Below are 15392 nucleotides of genomic sequence, written 5' to 3'. Positions count from 1 at the left end.
TCTTTTAATGGAATATCAACTGTTCACGTGCAAGCCAGATAACAATAGTGACTTCACATGCCCGGCCCGTGAAAACTTAGCAAAAATATGTTGTGTGTAGGAAGGTAAGAATTCCTCGTGTGGCCAAGTCTATGACTCAGACGTGGCATTTGGTGATTTACCCAGCAGGGAACCGTGGCAAGGTGAACCCACGTAGTGACAGAAGCGGCAGCAGGCTGGGGACAATGGCCGCAGGGCCCGGCGCCGCTCCTGCCAGACCTACGAGCCGGTGGCTCGGCAGTGGGGAGCGGGGGCCGCCCTGACGCAGACTCCAGGCACGTCAGCAGGGACACCGGCTCGCCGCCGTCCCCTGGGGCCCAGACACCCTGCGCTCGAGAGGCGCACCATGTACCCTCGGCCCTGCAACGCCGGCATCCTGTTCTCCTGTCTGCTTGCTTGTCCTCAGAGCTAGCGTCCTGATTCCCTCAAGTCCCAGTTTTCAACCCCTGGACGGAAAACACCAAACCCCCGAATGCTCAAGTTTTAAAACCTCCACAATTAGCGACGAGGCTGGACGGCAAGGCCCGGGGGAGTGGAACGTTCAGATGTCACTTCTCAGGGAGGCCTCTGGTGCTCCCGAGCGCAGCTAAGAACACATCCCGGGTTCAGCTGTCACCGGAGCGTGGCACACACGCGTGAGGCAGTCAGAAGAGGCCAACTGACTGGAAAATCACTTCATCTACCCGAACCCCAGGGAGGCGGACAAGTGGGCAGATAAGTAATGAAGTCAAGGGTGTGGCTGGACCGCCACAAACACGCCCCCCGGCCCCACCCTTGCCTTTGGCTCTAGTTCAAACCGTCCTCCCGACCTCCTGGGCCACGAGGGGCCCTCCCGGCCTCAAACTCTCTTTTCTAAGCCTCACAGAGCTCAGCCCAGACGTTCCGGACACGGGTCTGGTGGGCGCCGTGGCTGGTGGTCTTGGGGTCAACATTCCTCTCGTGACCCCGCAGCCCCTGGAAGGTGCCAGGCGTGGAGACTCTCCCGGGAAAGCAGGGGTCCCAGGACGGCGGCTCGGTGTCCCGGAGGGAGAAGCGACAGCCCGCAGCCGGCGGGGGGGGGGTGCACTCACAGCAGCTGTTTGTAGGTCCTCTCCTGGTAGGTCTGGTTGCTGACGTAGGTGATGTACACCGAGAAGTGGTTGGCCGCATAATGGTACACGATGTCACACACGTCCGAGATGACAATGTTCTCCTCCATCCGGCGCTCCAGCTCCAGGAGAAACCTGCGGCGGGACAGGGGCGGGGGGCGGGGGCAGCGGCTCAGGTTAAGGACGCCTGGGCAGGGACGCTCAGGACACGGCGCCGCCCCCGGGCCGGGCTCGGGCAAAGCCACAGACGCGGCAGGACGTGATGCCCACACTGAGGGCGCGCTTGGTCACATCAGGGAATTATTCGTCCAGTGTTTTTAGGTGCGTAACAGCATTAGGAGTGTTTGTCAAAGAGAGAGGAAGGGGCCTTATGTTTGACGCACATACTGATGTGCTCACGGAGGAGGTGACGATGGGAATTCGCTTCAGCGGGATCCCCTGGGTGGTGGGGAGGGTGGGGACGCAGGCAGACCCAGACGCCGGGCTGGCGGTGGGCTCGCCACACTGGTGTCTCCGCTTCTGCGTGTCTGGAATTCTCCACGATAAAGTATGAATAAACGCATAAATAAAAAGACTCCCATTCCCCAGCGGGGTGAAGTGGCAGAGGCCGAGGGATCTCTCGGCAACCGTGCGCCCGAGCCCACTGCGTGGGGCTGCCAGGAGGAGGTGGGTGTCCGTGAGGAGGAGGAGGGACTCATGGGGGGCCCACAGAGTGCCCGGGGCGCCCCAGGGGTGGAGGGACCCCTCCTGCCACACCGCGGCTTCATATCTGAACGTGCGCGGCTGGCCCAGCGCACCCAAAGGCTGAGTTTTGCGCTTTGAGCCGCAGACTCCGTGGCCCAGCGGGAAATGGTCAGTGTAAGTTCTATCCTAAGAGTATGACTGGCGTCCCTTTCTTCTTTGCAAGAATGGATGAATGGTTGTTTATTCCTCCTTCAGTTAAGCTCCTCCCATCCTTCACAGGCAAAACCTAAGCACGGTTCCAAAGCCACTGCCACAAATTATTGCAAACACCATCTAATCGGAGGGAGAAGGCGTAAGTCCAGTCTTGGGGCCCTGCGCGCGCCAAGCCAGGGTTTTAGGACACCGGGATAAAGAGCAGCTCACACGGACTCCCCTGGACCTGGTCAGGACGCCCGCCACACACCTGTCTGACGGTGGGGGACACGTGGAGCACTTGTGCTTGATGGGAAGGGGTCTGCGGGTAGCAGGCTTGTCCAGGGGCACATGATCTGCCGCCCTGCTGGGAGGGGTGGCAGATGGTTGGGTTCACGTGTTTGTTTGTGTCTTACTATAGATAATTCCAGACACACACAAGCAGAGAAGCCAGTGTAAGGAGCTCTCGCCACCAGCTTCTGCCGTGCCCCAGGTGAGGAGAAGCTTCTGGAAGCCAGGCCCCACAAAGCCCAGAGCAGGTGGCTCACCGCTCACTGACGGCCATGACGTCCAGGACGTTGGAGAAGAGGATGTGAGCCTCGGACGGGTGCAGGATCTTCTTCAGACGCTCATTCTCCATGAAGTGAGACACGAGCAGGCTCAGGCTTTTGTAGTAGGAGGCCTCGGAAGTGACCAGTTCGAACATGGCCTGTGTCGGGGGCAAGAGGAGGGCCAGGGGTCACCTTGCAGGGGGTGTCTACCGCGCTCCCAGTTAAGAGACACAGAGAGAGGCAGGCCCGTGTGTGCGAGGGCACGTGGCGTGCGGCCGCTTCCACACACTGGCAGCAAGCCCCCGTCTGCACAAAAGGTAGAGACAATGTGCTCATGGTTCCCCGTATCAAACACTGGAGACCACCTAACGCCCGAAACACAGAGCAGGTGAAAACCCAAGAGGTCAGTCATCTATCAGAGCCCCAGCAACTGCTAAGGGTGATGCAGATGGCCTTCTGGCGCAGAATGGGTGTGAAAATCCTTATGGGGGGACGCCCCCCAAGGCCGGCTGGAGGGCCACGGGCCACGATGTCAACCACACATATCAGCAGGGGGAGCAACTTGTATCTTTAACTTGTCTGAAAATTGAAAAATGAGCATCTATCATTTCTTTCACGGTCTAATTTTATAATGTAATTGATAAAACAATTTTTGTTTTGAAAAAGAAAAAGAAATCCAGAATTAATAAGCCTTTTGGAGGCACCCTTATTCTGTATCATGACTGCTACCTGATCATTGAGCCTCCGTGCTCTCCGGTGAGGAGCTTCTCTGGAGTGAGGGCGCTAGCTTCCGGCTCACCTTCCTCCCTTGCTCACAAGCAAAGCAACGACCCTTCCTGAGGGCGGGTTCGGGTCCCACAGTGGTTGCCCAGAAGGGACCGTGTAGTGGGGTGAACCGTGGACACCCCCCCCAAAAGATCTGGCACCTATGAATGTGAACTTATTTGGAAACAAGTACTTTACAGAAGGATGTCAAGGACACCGCCGGGGATCGAGAGTCTAAATCCAATAACAGGTATCTAACGTGCCCGGCTAGCTCAGTCGGTAGAGCATGAGACTCTTAAATTCAATGACAGGTATCTTTAGAAGAGAGCTATCTGACGCGTGAGGGACATCTGACGCGGAGGCATGGGGAGGAGGCCATGTGAAGACAAGGCATAGCTGGATACGCTGCCCCATGCCGAGGGCCACCTGCAGCTAGAAGGGGCAAGCGGCCCCCCGGAGCCCTCGGGGGCAGTGAGGCTCCCGCCATGCATTTGTTACAGCGGCCGCAGGAAACGATCACAGACAGCCGGAGGAGGGGTGGAAGCAGGAGGGGGAGGAGCACCGGGTCTCTGGTCCTCCCCGTGCCCCAACCACCCCACATCTCACTGCAACCCTCCCGCCACTGGCCAGAGCCCTGATGCAGGGCTCGAGGCTCTGGCAATGAAAGCTGGAACTCCAGGGCTCTGGAAGGCCGGGCAGAAGGAGACAGGAAGGGACTAGCATTTGTTCCAAACTCAATAGGAATCCTCCCAGGTCCCCCAGGAAGGGCATATAGGAGCTCCCGTTTCACCACAGGAACCAGATGCAGGGGCGATGTAATGCCCCCCAAGTCACCCATGGATGATGGAAGAGCGGAGACTCAGCCCATGGGTCTCCCGAGCACCACGCTGCCCCGTGAGAAAGAAGGGACATGTTTGTAAGTTGGGGACACGCGGTAGCATAAGCCTGCCCAGCAACGGTGACAAAGTTCACAGGGAAGTTACTCCAGGGGTCGTCCACCCATCAAAGAGCCTGGGCCACCGCAGCAAAGAGTCTCCCAGGTGCCCAAGGGTCTGCACCTGACCTGGGCTGAGAGGAGACGCAGCCCCAAGTCACGGCGGCCTGGTCCACTTAGCGGACGAAGCCACAGAAAGCACGTCCCACCGGCCTCGCTGGCGGCCCCAGCGCTCGGCCTGCCGACGGCTACCCACTGGGACGGGGTTGACATCAAACCGCGTCCCCGCTGCTAAATTTAAGTTTCCTAAGAAAACGTCAAGCCATTGCAGCTTGCAAGTTCTAAGCAAATATAACTAAACCCCCCCTAAACTGAGTGCTGCAGAGAGGACACAACATCGTGTCCAACCCGCGGCCCCGTCTCGCCGAGTGATGTGCGTTAGGCCCGCCCGGGGTTGCACCGGCATCCCCAGGCCCACGGCATTTTGTCTGCGGGGGCTCAGAGGGCCGGGGGCAGCGGGGCCAAGGCAGGAGGGCCTTTCAGCGGCTGGGCCTGCCTCGCTGCTCACGGACACTGGCTGAGCCCACCGCCCGCTCCCCCTCCTCCGCTGACAGGCCATCAGTCATCCGCGAATTTGGCTGTTTGTCTTATGCTATGTCACGTTATTTGCTATGTCACTATGGCTGCGTTTTCCTTGTCAATACCCTTTTTACTCTCATTCGAGCCTCGTGGTGGCAGCGCGGGGCCAGTGGGCATCTGGGCCCCGTCTGCTCTCCAGACTCTCACTCACTCACTCACTCATTCATTCACTCACTCATTCATTCCCTCATTCACTCACTCATTCATTCACTCACTCACTCACTCACTCTCCCATCTGCTCCCATGTTTACTGAGTGCCTGTTTAGGCCCCGGGCATTCAGTGGGGAGCGTGGCCAACTCCCTGCCACCACGGAGCTTGTGTCCCAGGAGTGGGGACAGAGCAGACAGGAGTGCAACACTTCCGGTCAGGCGGTGAGAAAGGGCACGGAGCAAACGGGGACAGGTGTGTGTGTGTGTGTGTGAGAGACTGTGTATATATGAATGAGTGTAAGAACGTGTACGTGTGTGTATGCGAGTATGCGTGTATGAATGAGCATAAGAATGTGCATGTGAGAGTGTGTGTGTGTGTGTGTGTGTGTGTGTGAGAACGTGCGTGTGTTGCTTACTGCAGGGCCCTCCTTCCTGATAAAACCACTGCTCTGTGGCGGGGCTGGTTGAGGCCCCCCTTGTCCACCACCCGGCTGAGACCCATGGCCTCGGGGAACACTCAGCTAGACTGACCCGAATTTTAGGGATCACGGCTCGTCTCTCAATGGTGCTCTTAGTGCTCAGTTTGATTAGTATTCTGTTTGATTTCTGCCAATACTCCTGATACACTTCCAGTTTTTTCCAGCCTGTCACTACCAAGCCCGCTCCCGCCTGGGTTCTTTTCAAGGGGTAAGAGCCGCTCAACTCTGGACGCTGCGTGGGAGGGGCCGGGCCAGGTGCTTCTGCAGTTGGCGGGGATGGTGGTGGGCCTGGCGCCTGCCCTGGGCAGCTGAGCAGTGGAACGGTCAAGGCTTCTGCCTTGGAGTTAGCCAGACCTTGGCCATGAATGAGAATTGTTTTATCCAGCTAAGCCTGTTTCCATGCGCACAAAATGGGAACAACAGTCCCCAGAGGTCCTCAGCCTGGAGCCCGACCATCGCAAAGCACCTGCTGGACGCCCAGGGTCATTACCAAGCTGACATCAGGGCACTGCCCTCACAGCCTGAGCTTCATGGGATGGAGCTCCGGCCAGAGGGGTTAAGAGGGGCTTGTACTAGGAGGTGACACGGGATGTGACAGCAAGCCCATTCCCAGGGGCGCAAATGCTCATGTGGAGAAGGATGTGGGCACCTGGTGGGACAGTGGAGCTGGTGGCCAGGCCACAAGAGAGGGCCATGGAGGGAAGAACAGGCTCCTGTGTGTATTTTTGAGTCTGTCCCCCTGCCCGCTGTATAGGCCAGAACCACACAGCCCCGTTTTCCAGAGTCCGGGAGGGCTGCTCCTGAGCTCTGAATGTGTTCACACCATTTCCCAAGCTGGCCTGTGGATGAGAAGCCATGTCCGGCTCCCTCCAGGCTACCCACTGTGCTTGGAAGGCACTGGAGCCTCTCTTTTTCAGTAAATTCAGATTGTTCTCCAAAGAAAGGAAACGACAGAGAGAAATCACCGGTGTCCCAGCTGGGACCATCACGGTTCCATCCTACACGAGCCGGCCAGATTTAGCTTCAGCCGGCAACATCTCCCCTCCCTGGGGCCGTCCAGAGACGTGTGAGACTGCGACCCCAGAGCAGCACTGCACCCCTCGGATACAAGACACTCCAGAGACGCACAAAGCCGGGGCCCCTCGCCAATGCAGTGTGGGCCACGGGGTCTGCTTGGGGACAGCTGTGTGCCGCAGGGCGTCCCAGCACGGGCCGGGGGGGCCCAGCGTTAGCACCACCTGGCCATGCGGTCCGAGCAATGCATTTGAAGAAACAAATGAGCCCCCAGCCCATCAGCAAGGGGGATGAAAGAGGAGGCATGGATACCAAGAAAACCTGGGTGAGTCCCTACCTTGGTCTTCACCTACACCGTCTCCTTGTAACTCAGGATGCTCGGTGGAACCCCCCACGTGGTGCGTTCTGTACGGCTCTGCATTGTTTTCAGCATCCCCTGACCTCAGTGTTCATGAATCACAGCTGTCTGAGGCCCCCACCTTCCCTTTATCACGATGTGGTCATGGGACCTGAGTCACCAGGGGGACCTCTCTGGAGGTCAGAGACTAAGGCCGCGAGCCTCCACTGCCACAGTTGTCTGGTGGGGCATCGGCACAGCCAGGAAGCAGAAGCACCCCCCTCCCCCACAGTCCGGGCTCGGGGTGGGGCTCGCCTCTTCCCAAAGTCCCTCTTCCCAGGACAGGCTGTCCACAGCGACCGGGTCTGAGCTCCCATCGGAGTAGGTGAAGGGAACAAAATGGATCTTCTTAGGTAGCCTGCGTTTTCCCACCTGTTATGGACGGAATTGTGTCCCCCAAAACTCATATGTTGAAGCCCTAGCCCCCAGTATGACTGCATTTGGAGATGGGGCCTAGGAAGAAGTCATTAAGGTTAAATGTGGTCATAAGGGTGGGACCCTGATCCAATATGACTGGTGACCTTACGAGAAGAGACAGACCCCAGGGATGCAAGCCAAGGACAGGGGTCCCACCAGACACCAACGTGGCTTAATCACGGACTTCCAGCCCTGGAGCTGTGAGAAATCCATGCCTGCTGTCCAGCCACCCGCTCTGGGGCAGTCAGTGAAGGCAGCCCAAGCTGGCCAAGGCACCACCTGATTTCCCATCCAGCTCTGGGAACTCTGGTGCTCTCCATCCTCCAGGCCACCCTTGCTCGCCATCTGACCCGACCTGGACTGGAGGCTGAGGCCAGGAGCCCCCTCCCGACACAGACACACACCTCTCAGGGAACCAGGGAAAGTCGGGCGTTATTCCAAATCACCGGAGCGAGGCCTGGGACCAGAGTCAAGAGAAAGGAGACGACCTCTGCGTCACCGGGGCCACTGAGACCCGACAGATGACTCTTCACCGATATTCTGTAACACAGCCCGTGCTGCTTCCCAAAAATCACGCGGGAGAGACAGTTCATTTTGCAAGAACTCAGGACCATTCCTGCTGCCCCTCCCTAGCCAGAATGAGGCATCTTTCTCTCTCTAAAGCCAGGAAATGCTTGGCCACGCGTCTCTCTTAGTCACTACGCTCCTGCTCAGACACACAGGCGGGTGCGGCCCTCACCCGGTGAACGGAGGTCACGGATGTCCTTGTTCTCTGTGCAGGGATTAGCAGAGACAAATGGCCCCAGGGTGCTCGTCCAACACCCAACAGGTGCCTGTCACCTCACTCGGTCCTCACTAAAGCCCCGGAGGTCTCCCAGACTGTCCCCACCGGGCAGAGGCGGGTGCTAAGGTCACACGGCCTGTGAGCGGCGATACTGAGGTTTGTCGTTTTGACTCCAGGGCCCCGTGCCCCCACCGCCCTGCTGTGGGCCAAGGCGGCCTTCCGCACAGACACCGAGGTTTCCCCACGAGCCCAGAAGCCAGCGGTGCCCGGCCAGTGCCCTGTCTCCTTGGAGGTGGGCCTGCTGTGATTCATACAGAAGCCCCCTCCCTCCTACACTGGACTGCAGACTCTCTCCAGGTCCTTAATCATCCGCTTATTATGTGCGGCTTTCAAGTCGGTGCTTCCTAAGTTTGTTAAAGGAAAAAACCTCCAAACTACAACTCAAGCGTGAGCCAGTGCTGGTTTACAGGTGATACGGGTGGGTTAGTAATGCCTGCCCACTGGTAACTTCCACCCAAAGGTTCTGCTCCCCAGGCTCCTTGCTTCCCATGTTCGGGGCAGCCTGCCCGTCTGTTTACAAGGACACCATTAGCCACATCTTATGTTCATCCTTCTTTCTTGGCTCCTGCTGGCCTGGACGTCCAATGTTCATCTCCTTTCCTGGAGAGCTTCCTAAAGTGGCTCGTACAGAAAACTCAATGCTCCAGAAGTGTACTGACCACCTGCTATGAGCTGGGGGCCGCCAGACACTGGGGACCTCGAGATGACCAAGACCTGCCCCCTGCCCCCTTGGAGACCCTCGGCCCAGGAGACCTCAACCGCAGGGGTCCCAGCACCTCAGCTCACTCATTCCACAAACATGTACCAAGAGCCACCTCCAGGACGTGCCTGGGCTCGGTGCTGGGGACATAGAGGGACAGAGGCATGCTGTCACCAACGATGCAGCCAGGGCACGGCCAATGACAGCTCAGCAGCGATCCTGACAGTGAAGTGGGAACACAGGGGAGGGGGCCTTGCCCCAGCGTTGGGGAGGGTTCTGGAAGGGGCTGAGTCAGAGAAGTAATAGAGTTAGCCAGGCAAAAGGGGGGTAAAGCCAACATTTTTCCACCTGGTCCCCCGACCACAGGTGTTTGTGAAAATGCAGATCCCCAGGCCTCACTCCAGACCCACACATAACCTGTCCTTTAACAAGATGCCCAGGTCCAGGGGCGCCTGGGTGGCTCAGTCGTTAAGCGTCTGCCTTCGGCTCAGGTCATGATCCCAGGGTCCTGGGATGGAGCCCCACGTTGCGTTCCCTGCTCAGCGGGGAGCCTGCTTCTCCCTCGACCCCCGCCCCCAGGCTCATGTGCTCTCTCTCTCTCAAGTAAATAAATAAAATCTTTTTTTTTTAATTTACACAAAAGTAGGTAAAAACTTAAAACTTGAAACAATGTTCAGCCTCACTCACAGTAAGAGAAATGCAAATTAAAACCACAAGATATCACTTATGATCTAGCACATTGGTCAAGACAAATGATCAACGAATGTACAGTGGTGATGCCAAGCCAGCACCCTTATACCAAAGTGTGAAGACAGTATCCTCCCCAAATTTAAAAAACAGGTAACTTTTAACTCCACAATTCCACTTGGCAAATCCCATGGTACTCCACTGCGAGGGTTTCAGTCTTAAATAATGCTGCACTGAATGTCCTTGATCCACATTTTTTTTCTTTTTTAAGATTTTATTTATTTATTTGAGAGGGAGAGGGAGAGGGAACACAAGCAGGGGGAGTGGGAGAGGGAGAAGCAGACTCTCCGCTGAGCAGGGAGCCCGATGCGGGGCTCGATCCCAGGACCCTGGGACCATGACCTGAGCCAAAGGCAGACGCTTAACGACTGAGCCACCCAGGTGCCCCCATCCACAACATTTCTAATTGCAAATGCCCATCAATAGGGGGTTGGTTAAATAAATTATGGAACATCAAAGACAAGAGAGATCCATAAAGCTAACAACAACAACAAAAAAGAATGGGTGCTCCATTTGGGCTGATGTAGAAAGATTTTCAAAATGTTTTACCAAGTAAAAAAAGGAAGCACAGCACATAACAATCAAATAACAGGTTCACCATTTGTGTGACACACGGACGCCGGTCCCGGGGGCCAGGCGTGGAGGAGACGTTTTTTACTGTAAATCCATTTACTCTTTTTGCACTTTATATCAGGTACATAAATTATTTATTTTTAAAGATTTTATTTATTTGACAGAGAGAGACACAGCGAGAGAGGGAACACAAGCAGGGGAAGGGGGAGAGGGGGAAGCAGGCTTCCCGCGGAGCAGGGAGCCCGATGCGGGGCTCGATCCCAGGACGTTGGGACCATGACCTGAGCCGAAGGCAGACGCTTAACGCCTGAGCCACCCAGGCGCCCCTCAGGTACATAAATTATTTATCCAAAAGATTCCTTTTAAAAACGACAAATGCTAACGTCTCTCTGTTGGAAAAGTTACAGGTGTTTGTCATAGCACAGGAGTTATCTGAAGTTCTGTGATGGCTACTGTCCATCTCAAACCGCAGGCAAGCCCCCCCCCCCCCCGACTGGAGACTCATTTGCTGAATGGTTAAGCTTTATCCTAAAGAGACAAGTATGTGGTTCAGTGAGGGTCGGTGAGCAGAATAACAATCACGATTTAATTTCTTGCTAGAAGTACATCATATTAAAATCCCATAATTTTCTTCTAAAATGGATAGTTTTCTTAAAAAAAAAAAAAGTACATTAAAATTCGAAGTTGTGAAAACAGGTTGAAAACAAAGAAAAAACCTGTCCTGTTTCAGAGTCAGAGCAGACTCAGATTGAGGTAGATCCTGATAGATCCCCTGGATGGCCCGCAATGGAGAACACTGGGTCCCCCCCCTTCTTGTTCCTGGCAGGACGGAGCTGAAAGTCCTGTCTGGGCACGTCGGGGCTGTCCTGTCGCTGGTAAGGACCAGCCTGCGCAGGCCGCCCCACAGGAGTGTCTGTGTGACCCTATCTCCTTGGAGACACTCCAAGTATCCTTCCCTGCTCATTTTTCAAGCACACCCAGCTCACCAGAATCAGGGACCAGAGCAAGTCTGTCTTTTCTATTCCCTTTGCCTTGACAGGTTCCTGGTACTCATTGGGGACACAAGCCATGCCAGTCAGAGGAGTGACAGCTTCAGATGGCATGCTGGGGACAGCCCCTGCAGGTTCTCCATTATTTCTCAGGACCCCGGCATCAGCCTGGTGAGAATCAAGTACTATCCGATGCTTCCTCCAGGGAGGTGCCTGTCCCCCTCCCCAGTCCAGGATGCACTGCGTTGGCGGGGGGGGGGGGGGGGGGGAGGCCCTGCCCTTCCCCCATTGAAGGCCCTACCCCCTCACAGCCGCCTCCCGCCCAACCTTGTAATTTGAATGTATGTCTGGTTATTTTCTCAAACTGTTGTGTTCTCGGACAGTAACTCCAACACCGTTCCCAATAGGAGGGTGGAAACCAAGAGCTTCAGAGTAAGTTTAAAAAACAAAATCGAAACCAAGAAAATCCTACCCGACGTCTAAGACAACATGTTCCAATTTCAGCTACCTAATTTTTACTTAGAAAAGGAGGGAGGGCGCCTGGGTGGCTCAGATGGTTAAGCGTCTGCCTTCGGCTCAGGTCATGATCCCAGGGTCCTGGGATCGGGTCCCACATCGGGCTCCCTGCTCCTTGGGAGCCTGCTTCTCCCTCTGCTTCTCTCTCTCCCTCTCTCTCTCTCTCTGTCTCTCATGAATAAATAAATAAAATCTTTAAAAAAAAAAAAAAAGAAAAAGAAAAGGAGGGAAACATACAATTTTATTCTTAAATCCTGATTCTTCAATGACTAAGACTTGGGCCTACCAAAAGGCCATCATTTGGGGGTATTTTCCTTGTGTGAACAGTAGTTCATTGCAACCTGCTGCTTTTGTGGCTAAGGAGAAAAAGATGTTGCAACAACAGATTGAGCTGGTGGTACAAGTTGCCTGACTTGCTTTGATAAATGAGATCTAATGCAGAAGTCACTGACTTGGAAAAAAAATCTGAAGATCTCACTGTTGTGTCCCTTGCCAAATATTAACAAAATTAAGACACATTAAGCTTTTTAAAAATAAATACGAAAAGTCAGACCAGGGGCATCTGGGTGGCTCAGTCGGTTAAACGTCTGACTCTTGGTTTCGGCTCACGTCATGGTCTCGGCTCACGTCATGGTCTCAGGGTCGTGGGATTGAGCCCTGTGACGGGCTATGCACTCAGCAGGGAGTCTGTTTGAGATTCTCTCTCTCTCCCTCTGCTTCTTCCTCCTCCTTCCCCAAGAGCTCTTATATATGCATGGCAGGGGCATGTGTGCGCAGTCTCTCTCAAATAAATAAATAAGTGAGTAAATAAACCCTAAAGACTCAGCAAGACCCATGGAAGCCTGTGTGCCCATGTGATTTGCTATTGTATGTGACCATAGTATTTATTGTTAGGTCACCCTAGTTATTTAAATATCTCTATCAGATCCATTGGAAATGACAAAAATGTAATTTATTATGTCTCTTTATTTCCCATGCCAGTTCTACTATAGATGGAATGTTCTATCCTGCCTTCTATTTTTTTAAAAAAATATTTTGTTTATTTTAGAGAAAGAGAGTAAGCACAAGCAGGAGGAGGGGTAGAGGAGTGGGGACAGGGACAAGCAGACTCTGGGTAGCGCAGAGCCCGCCACCACGGAGCTCGAGCCTACGACGCAGAAATCATAACCTGAGCAGAAACCAAGAGTCAGACGCCCAACCAACTGCGCATCCAGGCGCCCCTCAAAACTCAATGTCGTACATAGTCACCCAGTTGATTCTTTGAAAACATGTTTTTTACATGTTTTGCCTTTGTACACTGTCTTACTAAATAATTCCCCTACCATGGCACATTTCAGGTTCTTCCCGCCATTCTTCCCCTAATTTCTGCTGGAATGAACATCCTAATAAATAAGTATTTGTGCACATTTCTGATTATTTTTCAAGATAAATTTCTAGGAATAGTAACACTAGACAGTACGCAAACATCCCCTTGTAAGGGTTTGGTGCAAATATTGCTATTTTCTTCCTATCAGCTGTGTTTGAGAGTATTCACTGAAAAATCCCCCAACACCAGATTCTAATTATATTTATATTTAAAAGTCTCTACCACTTGAAATGCTTGTAGCTCAATGTTGCTTTAATTTGGACCTCTGATTAAACCAGTGAGTTTGATTCCCAACACCCCCGACCTTTTTTTAATTTAATCACTGGCCACTTGCAGTGTTCCTGAGAATTGTTTTGTCCATTTTTCTTTGGGATAATCATCTTTTTCTTATTGATAGAGCTCACTAATTGACTGAGGCCTGGGTTTTGCTGATACATACAAAAACAACTAAGCTTTACATGTTTATCTTAGAATCAGCCACCTCCCTGAAATGCCTAATAAAGATCCAGTACTTTTGACTCCCTCAAGATTTTTAAGCAGGCCGTCATCGTTGGCAGGTAAGGGTGTCTCTCTGACCGCCCTTCTTTATGGTTCTCTCATTTCTTTCCTTGTTTTGCAGGACTGGCTAGAACTTCCAGACCAACATCAGCGTTTAGCAAGCTTCATTGTCTTGCCTTTATTGTCACCAACAGTTCTTCATGAAATGTGATCTTGAACATAGACCTAAGATATTCCTTATAAATTTCAGAAAGTATTCTGAGTTTTGTATAAATGGAAATAAATGTGCTACTTCCCTTTTCAATGTCTTTGACTTTCAGGGTATTCTTCTCCTCTGGCCTATTGATATGATAAATTTTGGCCCCAAACTTTACACCATCTTTGCATTCATGCATAGGTCCTCAATGTATGTTATTCTTTTTTAAAGATTTTATTTATTTATTTGAGAGAGAGCACACGTGCGTGAGCACGAGTGTGGGGGAAGGGGAGGAAGGGCAGAGGGAGAGGGAGAAGCAGACTCCGGGTTGAGCCAGGAGCCCAACACAGGGCGGGAGCCTAGGACCCTGGGATCATGACCTGAGCCGAAGGCAGACGCTTAAAGACTGAGCTGCCCAGGGGCCCCTCAATGTATGCTACTCTTTTAATGTATCTCCAGATTTGATTTTCTTGTGTTTTATATAAATTTTTGCCTTACGTCACAGTGAGACAGATCTAGGTTTTATTTTTTGGGGAGTGTCGGAAAGAGTGCTTATTTGATTGGGTTGAACAGAATGAGGACAGTCAACCTGTTTCTTTTCCTTTTCCCCCCCCTTTTATAAAAACGTTTTAGTTTTTAAATTAAAATGCAGTAAAACTGACTTTTGGATGCACAATTCTATGAATTTTAACACAGGTATAGATTCTTATAATCAACACTGTCACCAGGACACACAACGGTTCTATCACTCCGAAAAAGTCCCCTGTAGTCTCCTGTTCTAGGCACACCCTCCAAGCCCTCATCCCTGGTGACCACTGATCTGGTCTCTGTCACTGTAACTTTGTCTTGTTCAGAAGGTCCTACAGATGCGATCACATAGTGTGAAACCTTTCTGATTTCTTTCGCTCAGCAACGTGCCTTTGATATTGACCTCAGCTGTGTACATCAATAGATCTTCTTTCTAGTACTAAGTCATGTGCCATTGTACAGAGCTTCCAGAGTCTGCTTGTCTGTCTGTTCAAGGATATGTTGGTTGTTCCCAGTTTTTGGCTATGGTGAATAGAGCTACTGTAAACATTCATGTGCAGATTTTTGTATAAATTCTAAGTTTTTATTTCTATAGGACAGGGGTTCTCAACCAGGAACTACTTTTGCTCCCCAGGGGACATTCTTCAGCTAGGTCTAGAGACCTTTGTGGTTGTCACAACTGCGGGTAGGAGTCTGCTGCAATCTCGCAGCAGGGATGCTGCTAAACCTCTTACAATGCACAGGAGGAAACTCCCCCTCCCCCCAACAAAGAATGATCCAGCTCTAGACGTCATAATGTCACTCTTGAGACACTGCACTAGGTAAACACCTACAATTGGGACCGCTGTGCTGTATGGCGTCTGGTCACTTACGAGAAACTGCCAACTCTTCTCCAGAGCAGCCAGACCATTTTGCAATCCCACCAGCAATGTTCGTGAATTCAAGCTATCCCATATCCACACCAGCATTTGGTATTGTATTTTAATTTTTTTAAGCTAGCGTGTATTACCATTATTAGTTTGAAGAAGGCTTTTTTTTTGTAGATTTCTTGATTTTTCTATATAGACAATCATCATATCATCCGTG

The 15392-nt window shown here is 52.7% G+C and overlaps 1 protein-coding gene across 7 annotated transcripts in view; it reads right to left on the bottom strand.

Moving 5' to 3' along the window:
• NGEF (neuronal guanine nucleotide exchange factor) overlaps positions 1 to 15392 on the bottom strand; it is a 102469-nt gene that overhangs the window by 8963 nt on the left and 78114 nt on the right. For all 7 annotated transcript variants that reach the window (XM_073877062.1, XM_073877047.1, XM_073877068.1 and 4 more), the window contains 2 exons: positions 2552 to 2712; positions 1110 to 1262 (listed from right to left, as the gene is read on the bottom strand). In XM_073877062.1, the coding sequence (XP_073733163.1) occupies positions 1110 to 1262; positions 2552 to 2712 (314 nt within the window). The remainder of the gene's footprint in view (positions 1 to 1109; positions 1263 to 2551; positions 2713 to 15392) is intronic.

The sequence above is a fragment of the Callorhinus ursinus genome, unplaced genomic scaffold, assembly GCF_003265705.2.
Source record: "Callorhinus ursinus isolate GAN/ISIS: 27379988/994484 unplaced genomic scaffold, GSC_fseal_2.0 scaffold2, whole genome shotgun sequence".
In the NCBI taxonomy this organism is placed as follows: domain Eukaryota; kingdom Metazoa; phylum Chordata; class Mammalia; order Carnivora; family Otariidae; genus Callorhinus; species Callorhinus ursinus.
The sequence above is the reverse complement of the archived record's forward strand: the minus strand, read 5'-3'. Positions and strand labels throughout refer to the sequence as shown.